Raw genomic sequence first — 23,450 nt, 5'->3', positions numbered from 1 at the left:
ATTTATAAAATTATCAGCTAAGCAATATAAAAATAGTCATCGGGCTAAATTTTCTTTATAAAAGAGATTATTCTTGTTTTTTTTTAGTAAATTCTAAACTCAGTTATTAAAGTTTTTGTCATGACATTATAATGTATTAGAGTTATACTATAATAATAAAAAAAAAAATCTGTTAGTAGCTATTTTCAAAATTATGTTAATTCTATAAGAAAAATCCGTAATAGAAAGTACTGAAAAATTTATAATTTTATGATTGAGTAAAAGATAAATTAGTTTAGCACGACAGAAACACTACTTAGCCAAGATCAATAACAGCTTTGATATCAACATCATTTTGAATAAATTATAAAAATAGAAGTATAATAAATAATTTCGAGTTCAATTTTCCGATAAATTAGTAAGAATATAATCAATCATTTTAATTTAATATAAAATATTTTTTTTTGTGTGAGGACTTAAATAGAAAATTTTATCACTGTACCATCGACATTTACCTTTAAGCCAATAAATATATCAAATAATCTACGTATAAATCTAAAAATGCATAACTGGCCAGCCAGCTGATTCTTAAATTTTTTTGCAACTTCTTTCATGAGTATCAATACGGTAAGCAAAAAACTTACGGTGACATTTACGACATTCAACCAGGTTAGATTGGTGTTGATCCCAATCAACTTTTTCTTTGAAAATATCTAAAAATAATGAAATGTTAACATTTCAGTTCATCTATTAACAATGAATATCACGTATAAAATAAAAAAAACTCTTCTATTGTTTACCCGGTGGTGGAGTCGGTGATACAATAGGCTTCGATGAATCTGCCATTGAAACAGATAAAAATACATCGTCATCGTCATAACCGGAAGTATTTTTCTTCAAGTTTGGCGATTTAGATTTCGACCGAGTGGTACGATCCGATGACGGACCAGCAATTGGACTGTGCGCTAATTTATGTCTAGGCTTCATGGGATTACTTGCGGGTGAGGGCACTTCAAGCTTACATGAATTGACTTGTAAAGATGTGTTCGTTTCATTGACAATTGTATTGGTGCTCGATACATTCGGTGACGGTGAACGATTTTCAACTGTAACATCAAGTCCAAGCTCTGAATTATTAAGAGTATTCATACTTTTATTTGGAGGACTACGCGGTAGTTGGTGTCTTGGCTTCATCGGGTTTATAATACTTTCCTAGAAATTAACAAAAAACAAAAATAAAAACATCATCTTTGTAGAATAATTATGATTGGTAAAAAAAAAAATTATTTTACTTCTTCAGGCGATGTTTCACTACTATAAGAACGGTTCTCCGGTTCAGGAGTATTAAAAAGCGACTTTGGTTTAGAAGGTCGTATTGGAGTTCCGTCCGAACTTGAATCCTCATTCATCATTTTCACCTGACGATTACGAGTAACACGTTCGTTCGGTGCTGGATTTTTCTCAACTTTCTTTTTGGTCTCTTTTTTACGGGTTTGCACGTTCTCTTTATCTTCATCGTCTTCATCTTCACTTGCTCGGTCAACCTTCAACAGATCCATCAGAATTAATAAACAAAAATTAGTCAAAAAATGTAGCAGAAATTTACAGGCACATACATACAATAACAATTTCTATCATTATTATTCTTATTATGTTATGTTATCATATTACTTATCATATTATTTTATCAATAATTAATCTATTAATTAATATCACATCTATATTATGATTAATATTATATTAATTTAATATGTACTTATTATGTATTTAATTATGATGGTCCTTAGAGAGCACTTGCTCTAAGATCAAAATTTAATAAATAAATAAATACATACCTGGTTCTTACACAAATCAGTGCATCTACAAAACTCGCTGCAAGATTTATCTTTTTTAACACAGCCACATCTCTTGGATCCACAGTCACCACTGCATGAACATCCTGCATTCTGGTCTTTCTTGAGAACATTGGAAGAGCCTCTACGGGTTTTTTTGACTCTCGGTGAATCTACTGCACTCTTCGAACGAACTTTTGACGGATCAAGTGTTTGATTTACCAGGACACTGTTGTTACCCTGGTGATTCTGCAATGACATAACCCGGAGTTGCTCTTCTAATTCCTTAATTCGATTTTTAGCTTGCTCTAGAGTGATATCTGGAGCTGCTGCTTCTTCCTCTTCAAGAGCTGGATGTCTAAAAAAAAAAAATTATCATCAAAGTATTGAATTTATAATTTAAAATATAACTTATAACAATAACATGTAAATATAAATTACCAAAAAAAAAAAAAAAAAAAAAAACTTACACAAAAGGCTCAACTTGTTTAGTTCTTACTCGACGTCGTTTTGGAGGCATTTTGTTGATTATCTCAGTCGCTAACCTTTTATAACAGTGATGACCACCTATATTGTAATTACCGAAATGAGTTTGTAAATTGTTACACTAATTAATCAATTATTACGGGGTCCTTTAGACAGTAAAATTAAATAAAAAATGTAAACTAAATTGATGTTATTAAGTATGTAAAACCGGCTACTAAATATCTCAGCTATCACAGAAACACCCGGGGTAGTAAATGTCAACGGTTCTTTTCAAATTCTATACAATGAACTTTCTCGAAATCAATTCTGCCAATATTTTATCGGTAATATAGAAAATTTACTATCAACTTTATTCAGTCATGCCAACTTGAACTTTCAGGCGGTCGAGGTCTGAAGATTTGAAGTGTAAAAATTTAAATGTTGGCACATTTCGTAAGGTATGCTCAAATTAATTTAAGTATTTTGTGGTATTAGAATTTTTATTGATAAATTATTAATTGATTTTTGAGATAAATTCTGGGAATAGTTGACAAAATAGAATTTTCAGTCGAGTACCTATATTGAATATATGGAATGCATGAAAAAATGTGTAATTTTACATCTGCATTTTTATAAATTTTTGTTTTTAATTTCAATTTTGTGAGAAATTTATATTTTATTTAATTTCAATTTTTAAAAAATTTTAATTCTCAACAAATATGAATAACTGTCAAAATAATCTTCCATAATTTTGCGAAAATTCATTGATATGTCAAGTTTTCCAGAAATTGATTAGTTGTAACGAAATTAAAAAAAAATCACTCACGATTTTGTAGGATGTGGTGTGGAATTTTTACATAATATCTAAAAATTACTACAGCTGAAAGGGGATACTCATGGGCCAACTGTAATGTTCTCAAAGCAATAATTTAAAAACATTCACGGTGGTGTGATTCGAATTTAACAGATGGCTCTACTTTGAAAAGTTAAAATAATAATAATGATGCCAAAAGACGCCATATTTTTTGTTTAAATTTTTCATTATAATTCAACAATCATTTAAACGGAAAATACTTGTATGTAAATAAGATAAAACAAAATTTATCTGGATTAAAATGGTGTAATTTGATCCTGCGCATCCCCTCGCGGTTTTGAGAATGCCGTAAAAATACCGTAATTTTTCGGCATTTATGCTCATGCCGTATATTTACCGTTATAATTCGGTAATAATGCGGTTAAACTATAGTTGTTTTGGCCAGTTTTTATACTGTAGTTATCCAGTATATATACTGCACTTATGCTGTACAGTTACCAAAAATATACTATACAATTACCGCATTAATGCCCAAATTTTACCCAAAAAATTCCAAATAATTACCGTAATAATACAGTAATTTTGCCGAATATTTTCTGACATAATGGACAATTGTTAAAGATTTAGTTTTATTTTTAGTTCACTTCTATGTTAGAAATGAATAAAATGAAAAATTTTAAATTTTGCTTTTTATTCTCTATCGCTACTTTGCAAAAATAAATACTGTTTTTGAATAAAAAATATGTAGAATATTATTTTTTAATTAGGTATTTAGCAGTAATTAATATAAAATAATACATATGTTAAGTAAATATATTGTAATTTTAATTTCAATTTTTAATTTCTCACTTAGAAAATTGCAAATTTTCTAAAATCGAAAAGTTATATTATTTCACATATATAATTATATTATTTAATTTTAAATATGCTTATCGTAAGATGGACGGTGTGGCTTAATGTTTATAGAATAAGCAAAAAAACAATATGGTATAGACTGGGTAGCTCAAATGGTAGAGTAGCCGACATGTCCCCAGGAGGTTCTGGGTTCGAATCCCAGTCCGAGCGTTATTTAATTTTACACAATTTTTTAAATATGGTTTTAATACAATCATTTTACCGCCTTATTACCGTAAATATGCCGCATTTTCAGCGTAAATATTCTAAATTTTTAGCGTAAATGTATGGCATTTTACGGTAAATGTTCCATAATTTTTCGATAAAAAAACTGACCAAAACAACCGAAAAAATGCTGAAAAAATACCGCATTAATACTATATAATTGCGACATTTTTCAGCATTTACAACCGCATAGGGTCGAAGTACGAAGCGTTTTTTTCACATAAAGGATCTTTTACTGTTAAAAATCCATATTAGTGCGTAAAAATTTAGCCCGTGAAATGTTGATAAATTTCCAAAGATTTCTTTTTTTTTTTTTTTTCTATTTTCCATTAGCAAAATCGCTTCGCTCTTCGATAAAAAATTGTATAAATGGTATGTATGTAAGTTTTCATTCATTTTTGACAAGATTTTCTGTGTTTACTTTCTGTTTGAAATTCAAATGGAAATGAGAAAAATTAAGAAATGTCAGTAAGAAAGATTATCGACAAAATTTTCTATAAACCGTTCTTAAGGAAGTATAGGACGTACAGTCCGTTCACTGAGTTTCATCTCACAATGCATATATATATAGCTATACTATAGTACGTGACTTAAGAGACTTAAGAAGGATTAATTTTGTTCGAGACTGTACTTTCAGAAAACTTAACAAGTTTTTACTAGTGATTTAATGAAATTTAGCTTACCGAAATAATCTTTTATGCATTAAATAACTATATTATTATCAAATAATTGATAATTTATTTTAAATTTGAATAAAATAATAAGTTTTTTAATTTTTAATATTTTTTAAAAAGTTTGGCAACGAATAAATTTTATCGCGGTTGCGCATGCGTTGACTGCTCTATTCGTGTTTGTGATGTGTACGTGTGTATTACGTTTACAAGTAATGCTATTAAAAATATAAAAATATTAAAGCATTAAAATATTGATTATTTAATTATGTTATGTTTTATAATAAATAACAACAATTTTATAATACTTTTCTTAACTTATTTGATATTTCTTTTAACCTATTTCATTGAAGCTTTAAATTTCCCGCGTGACCCACCATGTACGGCGTTGCCGTCAACATAACCCACATTTGCTATGGCTGACTATTTTTTTTAAATTTAGATTTTTCAAACTCAATTATTTTTATAACTAAGTACCCTCAACTTAATTTTACTTTTTCAATAATTTTTGAAATTTTTTTTTTTTTCTTACAATGAGTTTTTCGAAGCTTTCTCATTATTTTTTCATCGTGAAATTTATTAAAACAAGAGTAGTTGTGAGATTTGGTATGTCATTACAATGTTAAATGACCTGTTTTAAATCTTGTTTTATAACTAAACTATGAACCCTAGGTCTCTGAAATTTTAACACAACACGTATTAAATATATTTCTATCGATCCTAAAAATTTTAAATTGATCTCATTATTTCGACTTAACTCCCATACCTCCTTAAAAAAAATTCACTCAGGTTTTTTGTCACTGACATGACGTTTGATAAATCACAATAGACCCGTGTTGGTAAGTATCGACATTCCAAGAGTCGAAAAAAAGTCGACATGATTAATCGATTATATGTGGATTTTAAAAAATTAAATCGGATAGTTTAACATATATAAGTATGTATAATCTCTTAGAGGTCAAAGGATCTTGGAAAAGTGGAGTATAAAATGTAATGTTTATCAGTTTTATGACAAACGTTTAAAATCGTCGTTGGATTAAACTTTTCCGTGTGAGTTGCCATTAAACTTACAGTGAGAAAAATATTATTATTGGAGATGAAATGTAAATTACTTAGTTGTGTAAAATCTAATTTTCTAATTCTTTGTAAATGAAGATATCTTTTATAGCTATAAATTTTTTTTTACAGTTAAATTTTGACAATACTTAAAAAAAATATGATAATTATATAAAACTTGAAGTTTATCCAAAAGATTCTTCATTGACAAAAAATTAACTTAAAATGTTGATAATTAACAAAATCAGTAAGGATTTTTTGTGATAATTTCAGAGCATGTGATAAAATTGTCATGCAAAATTATAGAAGGATTAATCCTCTTGTAATGGATGATTTCGCCATTTATTTTTTTTCTCCACGCGCAGTGTCTAAAGTGGTGTACAACGATTAGATAAGCACTTCGGTTCATAGTGCGCTTGGGATACAGACCTCATAAGAGACCGTGATTTTGACGAACCGGTCTCAGTTCAATACGCGTTTGCATACTTGCAAATTCATTTGCTGGGATGTTATTATATTTTCAACTAAAATAATAACTTCTCTTTAATAATAATGCTGTGAGACTAAGTGAATCTGTCTATAAATTAAACAAATTTTCCAAAACTCCGTTTAAAAACAAAATCCGGATTATGAATTTATAGTCTTCATTTTAGTGTGCATTTTCGGATAAAAAGTGAAACTGATTTATTTAATAGTTGTACATTTAAAAAAAATAATTCAAGATGCCGACTTGCGCGAGTGACAATTCTTTACACTTTTATGGATCTAGAAGTCCGTCTGGATCACGCAGCAATAGCGTGTCGCCAATATTGTCAAGCTCTCCTCTCTCTAGCTCGCCGACGCAAATGAACATGATGACAAACTTTAAACGTTCTATTTCAGACATGTCAAACTCGTCTCAATCTTCTACCTGGTCTGAAAAGTCTGCTAGTAGTGCAGTAGCAGCACCCACGATAATGTTGCGTAGGAATAAATGTAAGCATCAAAATCAACCACCATCAGTATCATCACCACCAATTGATAACAAACAGCATCCAAAAATCAACATACCTAAACGGGGTATTTTGATACGTTTAATAATGTGGTACTTTAATTTCATTGTTCACATCGTCAGTGGTACGATAAACACAACATTATTCATGATGCGAGCTCCAACAGTTTGGGCTTCTTTTTGGGTCTGCATATTTTTCGTGATTCTCCAGTTGCCTCTGACATTCCTTAAATATTTCATCTCTATTCTCTATACACCGGCATCTGAGCTAGCTCGTCACAAAAGATGCGTGTTGATAAGCGGTGGAAGTACCGTCCAAGCTGTACATCTCGCCAGAAATTTTCACAAAGCAGGCGCGAGAGTAATCGTCTGTGAAATAGAAGGTTTATTTAGTCTAGCACGCTTCTCTATAGCTTGCTCAAAGTTCTACACAGTCCCACGACCCAGCTTGAACAACGCAATGGAGTACATAAAAGCATTGAAAAATATCGTCGAAAAAGAAAAAGCTACCTATTATATACCAGTGAGTTCAACGAGCCCAGCTTACTATGACGCGTTAGCAAAAATTCATTTAGAGACACTGGGTTGTGAGTGTTTTGTGCCTTGTGCCAGTGAAGTAACAGCTCTAGATGACCCTTTGGAATTATTAAAACGTTGCCAGTCTGCGGGATTAACAACTCCAGTTTATTTTGTTCTGAAATCCGTTGATGATGCTTTGTTGCTCTACGAAACTGGAGCGCTAAGATCCGACAGACACATGATGCTGGCAGCAGGTCCAGCTGGTCTTCGAGATCGCATCAAACTCGCCTTACCGCCAAGTGCTCAAGAGTTTCAAAATATTCGTCACGATATCAGTGACAAGAAGCCTTGGGTAGTAATCCGTGACCCGGGAGGTCCTCATTACATTACTTGTACGACAGTTAAAAATTCAAAGGTGGTCGCCAATGTTATTTGCCGAGTTGATGAAGCTAAAGGCTTGATACCAGAGACGAGGAACGATATTCAGCAGTGGCTGGAACTTTTCTTCGCGCGCTCCTTCAGCTTGATGCCTATCAGCGGTCACCTGAGCTTCAGACTGGTCGCTTCTGAAAATAATGAGATCTTTCCAATAGGATGTCGCGTTGGTGTGGGCTTACCTTATGTCTGTTTGACGAGTGTCCATCCGCGACTAGTTTGGCGACCCTGCAGGCACTTTTCACGGCAAAGCTCGGGTCCACTGCTGGTCGGTGAACCCTGTCAGATCAAAGAAAAAGCTTTTCCAAGTGCCTTAAAGCAGGCTGCTGATAAAGCAACCAATTTCTTCGGCAGTGTCCTCAACAAAAGGGAAGCTCTTTTTGTTTACTGGGACCCTTTGCCTTACTGCGCTTACTATCATCTTCAATTGCCGTTCATACGCATTGCAGGAGCGCTCAGGGCGCAGCCTCATCAACATAATCCACCTCTTGCTGTTGTACAGTGAATGTTCTAGGACATAAAAAAATAAACTGATGTATTTATACTGTTTAATTATTTAATTAAAGTTATCTTTAATATTTTTTTAGGACAAAAAAACTTTTACGTAACTTCAATTTAAAGATCTCACTGTATAAATGAATTAAAATTTATGATCATCAATTAATATTTTTATAAAAATGTTTAAAAAAGAATGTATGAGTGATTGAAACATAAAAAAACAAAATATTATCACCGATTGTAGCTCATATTTTTGTTCGCCAATAATACGATTTGGTATATAAATACATATATTTATATTTATTATGTATGCTGTTGATGATATTATAATATGTAAGCTTGGGTGGAAAATTTACGGCATTATCTCGTAGTCTATATACTCTCGACAAATATTATTAAATACAAGTGTAGGATTATCGCGAGTATACTTTGAGCATACAAGTACATAGGGGCTATTTAATACAATTATTATTAATATATTTTAACGTGTTAATTATATATAAATGTACATATATTATTATTATTATTATATTATATTAATGTTATTATTTATGTAAATTATATTAAATACGTACAAATTACTTTTTAAAGAAATAATTTTAAATATCTAAATAAGAATATATATATATATATATATATATATATATATATATATATATATATATATATATATATATATATATATATATATATATATATATGAAGAATTAATGAGAGCGCAAGAGATTAGTAAAGTGTGAATGACTTGATTTATAAAAATATATTTATAAACACACAGATAAATAATCTGCGACATTATTTTTTTAATAGTATTCTAGTATTTAGATGTCATATTTTAGTATACGTATTTAAGATATTAATATTGTTATTGTTATTATGTAGAGCATTACGTATTGAATTTTAATTCAATAAATGACATTTGATTTAAGGTGAATAAAAATAAATAAATTTAATGAATAATAGGTTCTACGATTAGTAAGAATAATTTTTTTTCTGATATAAATCAAAGTGCTGTTTATAAGATTAAATACTCCAAATCTCACGTATTATCTTTTTTTTTTTTCTTCAAGATTATTCTTCGAGATACTCCAATTTTTATCGTAAATACGGAGAAAAAGTAAACAAATAACTACCGAGGTGTGATATTTAATTTCATTACGCAGTAATTACCGATACATTCATATAACTTGCGAATAAATGACCCGAGTTTACGGACTTTGACAAGCCGGGGTCGTCATCTAGCGATGCCCGCGACTTTTCTGTTATCATTGTCACGGCTTTTTTTTATTAAACATTATAAACATTGATTTTTTATCTTTTTTTAATTTTATAATTTAATTCATTACTTCACACTTGCAATTTTAATGCTAAATTAAGAGATGCTATAATCTCATTTTTAGTTAGTAGTAAAAACAATGATAATCAGCCAGAGCTCTGTAAATAAATTTTATGAGCAAGATTAAATAAATTCTTTTAAAACTTAAATTAAAAAAAACTTCTCTAACTTTTTGTGCTAATAAGTTTTCTAAGAAAATTAAAACTAAAAACTATAAGATAGAAGACATGAAAAAATTGTAGTTGTAAAAAAAAATAGTTTAATATGTCATCACTGACATCAACTACTAACTTTTTATTTAAAAAAAAGTTTTATTATCATGAATCCCTTGACAACCGAGCTAAATAAATCAATAGCTTGGCTCCTCTACGGTTATTCTAAATTTGATTTTCTTTGTACTCTCTTTCCATTATTGTGGGCTATTCTTCTTCTTTTCTTAAGCTCATTTTAAGTGAGTGAAGAACAGAGGTCGTTCATCCTGTTTCGTCACGCAAGCAGTTGCATCATCCAAAAGCTACAAGATGAGAAAATGCAGATGACTTTCAGAGCAAAGTTATTTTCAGATAAGACTACTAATTAACCGTACCTGTAAAACAGCGAATATTTAGGTAAAAAAGTGAAAAAATAATCGAGATAAGACAAGTTTGAAAGTGAATTGGTCTTACAGCCGTTTTCTTACTGGCAGTAGCGTGTGCCACGTAGGGCCTGGTACCAGCAATTTATAATGGGAAATAATCCATCCGGTTTTACATACCAATGGTTCCTTTCTGTATTTATATTTCCTAGATTATTCACCCTGTTGCTACGTTTAGCTCATCATATTTTTATAAACATCAAATCTGCAATAACAACTGATAACTAATTATGAAAAAACAAACTTTCAAATTTAATGCGATAATAACGGGCATAAACAGGAATCGGCTAAACACATAAAATACCTTATTTGATCATTTAAAGCAGTGTTACTTATCAGCAAGGTCAAGGCTTTAGATAAATTTAAAATAATTATTTTTATATTTAGTTTTATGGTTTATACTTAAGTGTAATTATTTTACAAGTTATTTGATAATTTTATTTTTTATTTGCGATATGTCAATGTACCTGTCACGGATCACGAAGACATTGGCCCTGTAAAATATTATTTGCGTGCTCAGTTAAAATGCCATCCTCGAGCAAGCAGTAGACTATCTTCCAGCGCGCAATCTGAATGAGATAGAAAAATCATGAATAAATATTTTTAAGTTATATAGTCTAACTTTTTGTGTATTGACAATATTGTATCGTGACAAAGGAAATCACTAGAGTATCGTCTGTTTCGCGTTTTTCTTGAGTACCTAAGATTCTTCGTAGAACGCACGCGTGTCTTATTCCTTGGCGAGTTTAATGCTTATAAATCATGATGTAATATAAATAAATAAATAAGATAAAATAAAATGAAACAGAGTAAAGCTTGTATTTGGGATTACGATGGTGAAGAAAAGAATTCTGGTGATGCCGGTACCGTTGACCTCAATGTCGTGACAACAGCCATCAATCCGCAACTGATTTACTACAAGTGCACTGGCGCCTGAAACCCAAAACTCATTAGACCTACAACACGGGTAAACTTTTATAACTATTAAAAAAATAAGACAAAATCAATAATACGTACTTATTATTGACATAAATAAGTAAGTATCTATAATACTTATACAGAAAAAAAAATTTTACTTGAATTACGTAAATAATTTTAAAGAACTTCATCTTCTTGATTTAAGTAAAAAAATTCTTAAACTAATAAAAATTTTCTTGGTTTAAATAAATTTTACTTGATTTAAGGATTTTTCGTCTTGATTCAAGACAATGAAACTTTTAAAAATTATTTTCTGGGTTCAAGAATTTTTCTCTTAATTCAAATTAATATTTTTTTTATTCTGCGTACTTATATATTGTATTTATGTTTTTAATTTTTTTTTTTTTTTTAGGAATTAATTCCAATATAATTTGTCCAGAACGAAAACTCTATCAGCGAAGAAACTGGATCAGCATTTCCAAGCATGGTAAGATTTAATAAGCTTTTCTGGTGTGATAGAGATAGAAACTTGATGTCTATCATCAGGAAGCTAGAAAGCTACCCCCGTGCTAGGGCGCCCCACGCGGTTTCAGAAGAGCCGGCGAGTATGCCAGACACGCGATCACTGCTGGTGGTTAAAGTGGTGGTAGTTCCACCCGACAGTCTGGAATCAGTCAGTAAAGACCTGTCGTTCGTCGTGAACGCACCGGAAGTAAGTTCTCACCTTCTCGTAGGGCCGGACCGAGCCCTGAGAATCGTTTGGCCGCCTCAACTCTGTCCGTCTTCGAGATCATCTTGCTAAGTCTCTCCGCTCGTTTGTGATCAAGTTCTTCAAGTCTGAAATCAAAATGCCACGGGTAAGAATTCAATTATTAATTGTTGATATAAAATTGAATAAATAAATACATAGCATACATAGATTTTGATAATCTGGTATAATGGATCCAATTGTAACATTAGACTTCTCAACTTACAGTTAGTAGAGAATCGATAGATTTCATCAACGAAACTTGAGTAAAATAGCGAGTGCGTGCTACTTAATAATCGTCTAGATACTAGAATAGATACTAGACTAGAATACTCTATGATCTATCATCAAAATAATTTAGTACGCAGATTACTCAAGATAAATTACAGATATACTTGCAATTATTGGAAGCAAAAATACAAGATTTTATATTTATATTTATTTAAATATATTATTCTGAAATATATATCCAGTGGACATAAAAAGGGAGTGAATTTTGTTTTCTTCAAATGACCGCTGGTCACTTCCGTATATATGAATTGATGACGCATAGTTGATGTAATGAATAAGAGTAGATTCACGTGCCCAGTCCCCATTCAACCCTACGATCAGACACGCGCAGTTCGAAACCTTATCTCGTTCTGATAAAATTAAAAACTAACTTTTGATCATGTTTACCATATGTAATATTTTTTATAAAATTGCGATAATCTTAAAACGATTTTAAATTTTGTATAAAATATGAACTTTAATAGAATTCATTATTTTTAAAATAACATTGATAATTTCAGTTAATTATTTTGAAATCAAAATTGTATACATTAAAAATTCTTCCTCTACTAAAATTGTTAAAAATTTTAAATCTGTATATGTAATTAAAATCAAATTAAAAAATTAAAAATAATGAAATACAAGGAAGAATATAAAATAAAACTAAAAAATCAATTCCCTCAGTTAAAAGACAATCGAAGGTTCATATTTGCTCTATTATTCTACCCTCTCTCATTTAGACACCTCAAGCACGTGTTTTTGCGCTGTGACACGTGTGTACATATTAATAATGCATAAAAGTGTGAGGAAAGCATACATAAATGCGACATATGGCCTGAGTATTGATCAGTACAGGTTTTTCTAAATAATAAATAAAATACCTCCGACGCACTAACGCATGAATAAAAATACATAATTCATTTTTTACAATAAAAATTACTTATTTTCGTGACATAATTACTCTGATTAAAAATTAATTGAATGCGATAAATGAAATCCAAGGGTTTATCTATACATCTAATCTGATTAATAAATCGTTCAATAATAAATAATTATCATTGAAGTATTTTTTAAAAGCAGATAATAAAATTCTTTTAGCAGGAAGTATGTTATTTTAAAACATATAATTGGGTGAAGATTAATCACTGGCCTCTTTTTGAAGAAGATCATCACCAATGTGAAAGAAGTTTGGGCAGATAGTTAGTATCTATTTGATAAAAAAATATTTTTGGCACTTTTACGAACATTACGAAATACATATTCTAAGTACATGATGTATATATAATATGCAAAGTGTAATAAAAGGCCTTGAGACGGATATTACTGTCAAGTATGCACAGTGATAACGACGTAGCGTCGCGACGTTTGAACATTGACCACAGTATTATATAGTTTCCGTGATACTCTGATACATGGATCTGATGAAATTGTTGAGGAATGAGAACGTCAATGCATAAAAATAATTTTTTTTTTTTTCATTTTTTAATCGTAGACTCCTTAAACTTTGATCTGTGATCCTAGGTTGACATTTTTCACGACCTCTACTTGACACTAACTGATAGTAAAATTGAAGTTGAAGTTTATACAGAAGTATAAAATTACAATAAGGGTATCTAAAAACTCTGAATGTCGATCATACGTGTAGTAGATGTGATTGAACTTTATAAATCCAAGTTTAAAATGTCTGGATATAAATATGCAGTTTGTTAACCCAATTGCCGATGTAATGGCGTTTCATGGTCAAGGTTGATATCAGAAGTTATTGTTGATTCTCAGTGATTATGCGACCATGCGCGCACGAGAAATTCAAAGGTAACATTCTTGTACGATAATAATCTCCCGTTCTCCAGACACATATTATTAATAATCTGTATTAAAATATAATGCATTAATATTCACACAGATATTTTCAGACATTTATAATTATAATTATACTTGTACGTTATTATTAAAATAATAATGGAATAATTAATAGAATTGTTACTGTTATTAATTAATAGACATCAATCAATAGATTATGTTTATCTTGAATTAATTACTGAGAAAGTAGTAAAAGTATTGGAAAAATCCAGCACTTATCATTATGAAGATGATGATTGATTTTTATACTGTAAAGAGAGTTAATATTGTTAAAAATTTAAAAATAAAAATAATTTATTGCGGATCATTGATAGAAAGATTACTTTTTATCTCTATTATTAGAAACAAGCGATTGGAATAATGAGTAAGGGGTGTCATCGAGTTGACAGCTCAAATTCCAAATAAAGTCGTGACGAGAGTTGTTTTCCAATCAGGCGTGTGTACAATTTGTCGGTCACGCAATAAATATCATGAGTTATTGTCTGTTACAAAGTTCATTTACTCGTTCGGTACTCGAGACAATTATATATCAATGGAAGCTTTTGTGTGTGCGTAAGTATGAATATATTTATTGTTAATAAATAATATTTTAATAACTTAAAAGATAATCGCTGGACAGCAAGTTTGTAAAGACTAATTTAATAATAAATATCTGATTTATTTTTCAGTCACTAAATTATATTCGATTGGAGAAGAAGAACAAAACATGTAAATATTTACCCAGACAAGGATCTGAACTTTGGAGCCTAGCTGATAATTAAAATAGAGCTGTGAAATAGATCACATAGGTGATAAACGCCAGTTATAGTTAGCAGTTTATCTGCTTCTAATGATTATTAATCCAGGTGGTGAATTCCCGGGGATTTATTAGCACTTTGCATGAACCAACTTCCTGAAGTAATGGTTACAACTCGTGATATTCTGTAATACTAAAACCATCAAAGTATCACATCATCATTATCATCATCTACCTACATATTAATATACTTTTATAATTTTTTTTAATAGTTACTTTTTTTTTTTTTTTTTTTTTCCTGCATTGAACATCAAGTATTTTTGTTTCTGAATGATATAAAGTGTCGAACAAATCTGGAAAAAATCGTAAATAAAAAACAATAAAAATAAATAGCACGCACGTTCTTGGTTTGCTAGCAGGTATCCACCAGCTAGTTCCATCATACATCGATTGGTGCCATACTGTGCCAGGTGTTACCTTGTATTTCTATCCTTTTTCTTCTGTTACTCCACGACATGAGCAATGAAGAAAGATTTTTAAGCTCTAACTCATATTTTACTCATACTTAATTTTTTTTATGCATTCTTGTAGTACTGCTCATGAATATTCGGTAAACTTTTTACTTTTTTTTTCATGATATTATTATCCCATATTTTTTCAAACTAAAAAAACTATGAATATTTTTTTATACTTACCCACTGTAATTTTTAATAATTGTTTTTCTTCTTAGTAATTAAAATTATTTAAATGAATTAGAAATACTATATTTTCTTCTGGGTTAAAAAAATGTATTTTTTTATTGATTGCAGGCTTTATCCAAAGGGCCTCCTCATTCAACAATTAGAGGACAGATTGAAAGAAGGCGGCCACCGTTTCTCAGAGGCACTGCAAAAGCAATCGAGGTAATTATTTTGTAAGAATATAATTCATTTATGCAATTTTAAAAGTATTACCATTATGTGAATTCAATGATATTTTTATATATGTAGAGCCCGCGGAAATGTTTTCAAAATAATAATAACAAGCGAACGTAGCGCTCGACCACTAGCGCGATAGAATCATGAACTAAATTAAAAACGTAAACAAACAAATATATAACCTGCAGTATGAATATTTGACAGCTGGGTTGTTGTTAAACAATAATGACACTTGTGTCGAAAAAAAATGATTTTATATGTTATATTAAATTATAATAAATAAAATAATTTAATTAATAATCATGTGATGTGATTGTAATTATTTAACAAAATGTTTCGACGACGTTTAGATTTCTCGGTAAAGTTAATAGAATATTTTTAAGCATAATAATTATGATTATTAGAATATTGAAGATTTTAAAAACTTCCAAATTTAAAAATATAAATTTTAAAAAATTTGTGTAAATAATTTTCTAAAATTTTTTATTGATATAATTATTTATAACACTAAAGTTAAATTTATAATAGTAACATTAAATTAGAACTAAAAAAATATTTTTTAAAAATTGCACTTGAAGTTTTTCAAAATTTTTACAAATGAAATTTTTTTTTTAATAATTTTTTCAATAAAAAAAAAATTCTAAAAATAATTAAATGTCGGCTAACTTAATTTTCATTAATTATTTATTTTTGTAGCATAAAAATTTTTTTCTACAAATCCAAAAATTATCAGATATTTTATATTTTATATATTTAATTGTTTTCCTATTAGTTAATTTTTTATTTTTGCAGCCAGGGTCAAATGGAGCAAGAGCAGAGCCTGGAGGATTGGAAGCTGGTGGTGGAGACCGTGGTAGCGATGAAGAATTACACCCGGACACGCTTATTCGACAGAACTTTGAGCTACGTCATCGCTTGGAGGAAGAAGCTGCGAGTTACAAACGTCGATTAAATACCTACAGACAAGCACAGCAGCATCAGGCTGCACTGGTTTCTCGTTTACAGGCAAAAGTGCTCCAATACAAGCAGAGATGTTCGGAATTGGAGAACCAGATGGTCGAGTCACTGCCTGCAGAAGTGTCACGAGTCGCTGTTTCACCCAGTACTTCCGCGTTGGAAGCTGCCCACCAGACGCTGAGAGAGTTGCGTGACGAGCAGATAAGTGATCTGGAAACAGCAATACGCAAGCTCAATGAGGAGAGAAGGCGCTCGGATAAGCTTATGGAGATAAATTCGTCTTTAAAAAATCAACTAGAAGAATCTCACAGAACTAATGAAACATTGACTAATGATTTGCAGAAATTGAGCACGGACTGGGATGTTCTCAGGGAAGAAATGACTCTCAAAGAAGACGAGTGGAAGGAAGAAGAGCTGGCCTTCAATGAATACTATACGTCTGAACACCATCGTTTATTGAATTTGTGGCGCGATGTTGTCGCTCTCAAACGTATTTTTTCGGACATGAAATCGTCTACTGAAAGAGACTTGACTAAATTTCAGAATAAATTATCAACTGCGACAAATGAAATGACATCGGCTTGCAGTGGTGTTAAACTTGCGCTACAAATTCAATCCAGTTCTCTCCAATCTTCGGTTACTCAGCAGTTCCATGCTCAGGAAGCCTCGGACTTAAAGTCAGAAGTGGAAAACATCAGACAACAGTGGGAAGTTGCGCAAAATGAAATTAGAATGAAGGATGAACGTATCAATCAATTGATCAGAGAAATTCATAGCATTGAAGAAAGATGTGGTAAGGCTGAAGCTGGTATTGGACAAGCTGCTAAAATTCAAGAGGATGTTGAGATATTAGAAGCCGCTTTGCGTGATATTGCTCATGCAGTTATTCAAGACGCCGAAACACGGGAAATAGAAAATATTCAGCCTCCTCCGCATGTTCATTTGTCTCCAACTGGTGTTGGCATGCCTCAACGATCGCCCAAACGCGGTACAAGAAGCAATACCATTCCTGCGTTTGCTGAGAGTACGATAAGTGCTGTACAAGCGGCGTTACATAAATATCAGTTAACTATTCATGAGCTTCAAGTTAAATTACAGACAAATGCTGAGCAATTAGCACTGACGAGAAAGCAATGTGACTCGGCGGAAGAAAATGTTCAATTACTGGAAGAACGCACGACTGAGTTAATTATTCAGCTTGATACTACCCGAGCACAGAGCACGCAATTGTTACAAGAACGTGACATGCTGCAAAAAAGTTTGGATTCTGTGAGAACAGAAAAGATTTCTTTGGAAAAAAGTAAAGTAGAAATGAATCATACTATTGAGGATCTTAATAGCGATTATGAAAAATTGCAAAAAGTAAATAGTAAATTGCAAAAAATTTGCGATAGCTTGGAGGATGATAAGATGTATTTACAGGGCGAGTTGGATAGAATTAATAAAGAGTTTGATGTGAGGGAAATGAGCTTCAGATCTGAAGAAGAACGATGCAGTCGGATGCGCGAAGAATTGTTGACGGTAAGAGAAGAGTTGAGCAAAATATATCTGGCTAAAGATATGTTAGAACAACAGAAGCTTGAGTCTGATAATTTGATAACTCAAATTGAGAAAAGTAAAGGGGATTTGGAGCTGGAGTTGGAAAGAATTTTGTTGGAGAAATCAGATGTTCAGGACGAATTGATTAAATCAGAGGCTATTTGTAATAATCATGAGAAAGATAAACAGAGGCTTGGAGAAGAATTGAAGAGGATGGAGGAAGAAAAAAATAAATTAGCGAGTCAATGTTGTGATCAGTCGGGTGACTTAAGCTCTTTGAGAAAAGAATTATTGCAAGCTGAACAAGCGCGCTTGGACTCTGAAGCTGATAAGGTAACGCTGAATGAGAAGATTAAATTTTTGGAAATCGAAAAGGAGAAGGTGGAGATCGAGTTGGGGCAAGTAATGCGTGAACGAAGCGATTTAAGTAACCAGTTGTCAATATTGGCGCGTAAGAAGGAATCTTTGAACGAAGAGTTGATGAGGACAAAACAGCGGTTGGAGCAATCGAATGAAATGAATGCAAGGATAAATAGAAATTTGGAAGAACTTGTTAAAGATAATGAGGAGAAGCAAGTTATTTTGGAGACGAATGAAAAAGAGTTTCAGAGGATGCAAGAATTGCTGGCGTCAATGCGAAGTGAAAAGGAAACTTTAGAAGGTGTTTTGTTTGACACTCAAACAAATCTTGAAGCCACGCATTTGAAGAAGGTACAATTGGAAAAAGAACAACAGGAACTGCTGGTGAAACAAGAAGCTTTGAAGGGACAAATTGCGAGGTTGACTAAAGATTTAGAGAACAGTGAGAAGCGAGCGCAAGATATTAAACAAAATCTTACTCAACAGCGAGGTAATCAGGAGGCTGAATTCCAGCAAATAATTGCCAATATGAAAAAGCAGAATGAAGATACTAGTAAAAAATTGAATGAAGAAAAAGAACAAATACGCGTGTCTCTTGAAAAGCGATTGCAACAGACGGTGAATACACTGGAAGGCCAGAAAGATGATGAGCTTAATCAAATGCAGAACAGAATTGATGAACTACAGCAGCATATTGACAATTTATGTCAGCAACATGAGGAAGCTTTACTGCGAGCTGAAAATGACAAGCAACAGGCACTGCTGATTGCTCACCATGACCAGCAAGCGCTGATGGAAAAACTCGAGAATATATTCCGTGAGTTGGAGGGTGAAAAGGGTACTTTAGATCGCTTGAGAAGAGAAGCGAATGCTCGTGCAGAGCAAGACCGTACTAATATTAATCAGCTTCGGGATGAATTGAGTAGAATGAAGACGAAATTAGAGGAAACTAAATTGCAAGATGACGAGGAAAAAATGAAACTTGAATTGAAGATCGAAGATATGTTGAAAGAACGTGAGTCAGCTCAAAAAGAGTGCGAGGAATTAAGAGTTCAGCTACAAGTTGCGGAGGACAAGGTTGATAGTCTGCAGAATCAGTTGCATGAGACCACCAGGAAGCTCAAAGATACGGAAAATACAATCGAGTCTTTGAGGAAAGAACTAGTGGATGTGCGAAGGCAGTTGGCTGACTCGAATTTCGCTATGGATAAGTATAATAATACTAATAAAGAATTAAGGGAGCATGTAAAACGCATCGAAGGCGAAAAAAGAGAGCAGTCTCGAGCGCTTGAGGAAGCTTATCAAAAAATAGCGACGATGGAAGACGCGCGAACAGCTTTGGAAGCTGAAAAATCACGGCTTCAAGGACAAATAAGAGATATGGAGCATGAGATAATACAAATCCAACAGCAGCTTCGGTTCACGGAAGGTGAATTACAAAAGAGTCAGTCTGTTAATTCTCAAGCGCAAAATGAAGAACGGGAATTACAAGGTCGCTTGGCTAATGAAATTGAGGAGAGAGAACGTCTTCAATTGCAGCTACACCAGCTTAAGAAACAAGTTATTGATCTGGACAACAGTTTAGAGGTAACGAGACAAGACATGGGTAAATTGAGATCACGAGCTGATGAAGAAGACGAAAGATGGCGGGCAAGAGAACAAGAGCTTCTGGTAAGACTTGAAGACAGTCGTTGCAGAGAAAGAAAGCTCGAAGATCAGAAACATAATTTAGAGGTGTGTCTGGCTGATGCATCTCAGCAGCTTCAAGAGCTCAAAGCTCGTTTTGGCGGCTCTGAAGGGCGGGTTAGAGCTCTGGACAGTCAGCTGGCTCAATTGGAGGCTGCTAAAAAGGAAGTCGAGCAGAAATTGAGCAGTGTCGGGTCGACTCTACGACGTATTACTGGTATTCAACTGGATGGTTCTGTTAATATGCCGTTCAAGCTGATGAGTCCTTCGAGGAGGTGGAGTCCAGCGCGAGCTTCTCATCAGGAGCATGATGTCAATCGTGACGTGATTCTGGACGTCGATCCTGAAGCCGTAAGGAAAGGCGTACGCTCGCTCATGCAGCAGGTTGCTCAAATTGAACGCGAAAGAGATGATTGCAAAACCGAGTTGAGTAATGTTAAAAAACAATTGGCTGAAGCTCTGGAGTGTCAGACTAAATCTGACTCTAAGATAAACAATATCAGTATTACTTTGAGGAATATTCAGGACGAAAAAGCTTCATTGGAAGCACAATTGTCGCAAAAACAAACGTCTTACCAAAGTTTACATGAGGCGTTACACCAGAAGACTCAAGAAAATGAATACTTGCGTGAAAAAGTGACCGCTTTGGAGCTGACTGTTAGCAGCGAGTCTGAAGAAAAGAGTCAGTATGAGGAGAAATTGGAGAAAATGAGACAAGCCTTTGGTAGATGTGATAATGAAAAGCGTAGCTTGCAAGAAGATTTAGGAAGATCTGAGGCTCGAGCGACTAAATTAGAATTGCAACGAATGTCACTGGAAGGAGATTTGCAGCGGCTGCAAATGGTTTTGCAGGAGAAAGATGGGAATCTCCAGAAATTGCAAGACCGGTTTGATGCCCAAGTTAAAACGTCAAGTGGTCTGGAAGAGCGTTGCGCGTCATTGAAGTCCACTATAGAACAGTTGAATCTCTGTTTAGAGCGAGCAGCTGCTACTGAGAGTGAGCTGAAGAGTGAAATAAATTCAATGCGACGAACGATAATGGAAAATAACGCGCTGATGCAGAGTACTAACGACCGTGTTAAGCAGCTTCAAAAACAACTGGCTAATGCTGATAATGAACGACGAGTTGTCTCAGAAAGATTGGACGTGGCTCAACAATCGGTTATGGAGCTGAAACACGCGAATCAAACTCTGATGGACCAGAACTCGCGGTTACAAAATGACCTGGCGAATAATGAAGTTCAGCGATCTGGTCTCGAGTCGCAGCTCAGACTAGCAACCTGGCCACAGGAGAGTCCTTCAAATAAGGACGACGAGGTGGTGAGACAATTGCATGCAGTTCAACGAGACCGCAGTGAAATGCGAGGCAAGCTGGATGCATTGAACGACAAAGTACGGCTTCTAGAAGTCGACAAGCGCAATCTGGAGAGACAACTGGCTTCTGCTAGAGCTAGTGGAGGACGAAGCAAGAGCTACGAACGTCCAGAGAAGGCACACGTTGAGTTGATGGGCTCCAATGTCAGTGTTGATCTTCTTGAGCAGGAGAATCGTGATCTACGTTTGAAAATTCGAAGACTAGATACTCTTCTGGCTGAGAAAGAGGCTGAACTCGTCAGGTGCAAGACACTTCACAGTCATTCACACTCGGCGAGAGATTCAAGTCGCGATCGGATGGCGGAAATTGAAAGACTAAGAGCTGCTCAACTTCAAGCTGAGAAATTGCTGGAAGCTCGCGAGCAAAGTCATCGGCAGCAGGTTCTACGGCTGGAAAATCAGATTCAACTGTTAAGAGAACAGTTGAGCCAGGAAATAAAACGTCGACAGCTTTATGTTCTGCGTAGCACGCGAGCTGGCAGAGAAATGCAGCACTTACGTCAAGCACTGGGTGATTCTTTGAAAACTGTCTCCCAAGATCCGTCTTTGGATGCTGTTTTGTTGGAGCATGAAGCCAGGAAATTGGACAGCACGGTTACAAGTACCACAAGTTTGCCGCCTTCGTTGGCGCTTCCTGCTCCGTCTTATGATAGATACTCTCCTATTCCCTCACCGTTGAAGTAAAGTTTATTGTTGGGATTATTTGAGAAAGGTAATTTGATGCAATGACAGCATGTGTTCAAAAAATTTTTTTAAAATTATATTATTAATACTTTTGGCAAATTTTACACGTCGAGTGCCTTTTAAATACTTTTTTAAATTTATAAATTAAATTATTACTATTAGCGGCATTGATAAATATTTACGCCGTACAAATAGCCATATATTACGGTAATGATAAGAAAAATATCATTCCATAGTCTAATTTTAGTCTTGCCAGTGGCATTTAAAAATTTTTTAATAGAGTAATGGAATTATTTATCTGCCTGATACTTGAGTATATTTTTAAATTATAACTTATTTATTAATTAATGTAGTATAGAGATTTTGATTTTTTATTATTTTTTAATGACTTTTTTTTTAAAAATCATCAAGTCAATGTATTTCGACATCCGTCCATATCAGTTTTATAGTACAAATTTTTTAGTTACTTATTTATAGCTTTACTTACTAAGAAAATTTATTATTATTAAATTATTATCAATATTATTATAAATTATTATAAATATATCAATAATCCGTGTTACGTTATGCGTAATGAAGGAATAAAATATCTATGACTATTTAAAGTACGATTTAAAGAGGGAGTTGATAATTGCTACATTTGGTCTTGGGACAAGACTATAAGTAATAAAATGTAGCAAATAATTGTAGAGATTAGTCACAGCTCGATGTCGATTAAAGTGAAAAATAAAAATTATTGAAAGAAGCTTAGAGTAGGTATCAAGGATTGTGTCGGTTCTTTAATATAGAGAACATTTGACATTCAGTCCAAATCACGATAAACTCTGGAATTTCAATAGGCTTGCGGATTATAAATTATTTAAATGTTATAAATTATTTACACATTTTGGAATAATTAAAAAATTTTATGATTTAAATTCCATGGTTTAAATTTATCAGCGTTAGATTTTGAATAACATTCTTTACAAATTGTGTTAAATTTTTTTCAGGTTTGTCAATTTGAACGAAGTAGATAAATTGAATAAATAAAAAACAAATATATCAATTTAGCA

At 32.7% G+C, this 23,450-nt stretch overlaps 3 protein-coding genes and 2 long non-coding RNA genes across 9 annotated transcripts; 2 read left to right on the top strand and 3 right to left on the bottom strand.

Moving 5' to 3' along the window:
* Positions 1-448: 448 nt before the first annotated feature.
* On the bottom strand, positions 449-2,580 carry LOC123264564 (chromosome-associated kinesin KIF4-like). Its single transcript, XM_044727874.1, has 5 exons — positions 2,282-2,580; positions 1,815-2,169; positions 1,272-1,523; positions 780-1,191; positions 449-692 (listed from the first exon to the last, which is right to left on the bottom strand). Exons 1-5 carry the CDS (start codon positions 2,329-2,331, stop codon positions 568-570), a joined length of 1,194 nt encoding a protein of 397 aa, XP_044583809.1. The 5' UTR covers positions 2,332-2,580; the 3' UTR covers positions 449-567.
* A 3,516-nt stretch (positions 2,581-6,096) lies between these two features.
* Positions 6,097-8,423, top strand: LOC123265372. Its single transcript, XM_044729097.1, has one exon. It carries the CDS (start codon positions 6,659-6,661, stop codon positions 8,384-8,386), a length of 1,728 nt encoding a protein of 575 aa, XP_044585032.1. The 5' UTR covers positions 6,097-6,658; the 3' UTR covers positions 8,387-8,423.
* A 1,654-nt stretch (positions 8,424-10,077) lies between these two features.
* On the bottom strand, positions 10,078-11,287 carry LOC123267531. 3 transcript variants are annotated; one of them, XR_006510068.1, is made up of 5 exons: positions 10,987-11,287; positions 10,817-10,918; positions 10,654-10,699; positions 10,302-10,554; positions 10,078-10,229 (listed from the first exon to the last, which is right to left on the bottom strand). It is a non-coding gene; the product is annotated as an uncharacterized LOC123267531 (long non-coding RNA). The 3 variants fall into 3 exon arrangements; XR_006510066.1 differs by having other exon boundaries at positions 10,078-10,301; positions 10,381-10,554; XR_006510067.1 differs by having other exon boundaries at positions 10,381-10,554.
* A 700-nt stretch (positions 11,288-11,987) lies between these two features.
* On the top strand, positions 11,988-23,333 carry LOC123261307 (rootletin). 3 transcript variants are annotated; one of them, XM_044722905.1, is made up of 3 exons: positions 11,988-12,124; positions 15,691-15,783; positions 16,591-23,333. In XM_044722905.1, exons 1-3 carry the CDS (start codon positions 12,116-12,118, stop codon positions 22,396-22,398), a joined length of 5,910 nt encoding a protein of 1,969 aa, XP_044578840.1. In that variant the 5' UTR covers positions 11,988-12,115; the 3' UTR covers positions 22,399-23,333. The 3 variants fall into 3 exon arrangements, with proteins under 3 accessions (XP_044578840.1, XP_044578830.1, XP_044578847.1); XM_044722895.1 differs by lacking the exon at positions 11,988-12,124 and adding an exon at positions 15,411-15,491; XM_044722912.1 differs by lacking the exons at positions 11,988-12,124; positions 15,691-15,783 and adding an exon at positions 16,010-16,156.
* LOC123261323 lies at positions 12,028-15,417 on the bottom strand. Its single transcript, XR_006508666.1, has 4 exons — positions 15,282-15,417; positions 14,866-15,074; positions 13,888-14,153; positions 12,028-12,104 (listed from the first exon to the last, which is right to left on the bottom strand). It is a non-coding gene; the product is annotated as an uncharacterized LOC123261323 (long non-coding RNA).
* Positions 23,334-23,450: the final 117 nt, after the last annotated feature.

This window comes from Cotesia glomerata, linkage group LG1 (genome assembly GCF_020080835.1).
Source record: "Cotesia glomerata isolate CgM1 linkage group LG1, MPM_Cglom_v2.3, whole genome shotgun sequence".
NCBI lineage: Eukaryota > Metazoa > Arthropoda > Insecta > Hymenoptera > Braconidae > Cotesia > Cotesia glomerata.
This window is presented reverse-complemented; position numbering and strand designations above follow the sequence as displayed.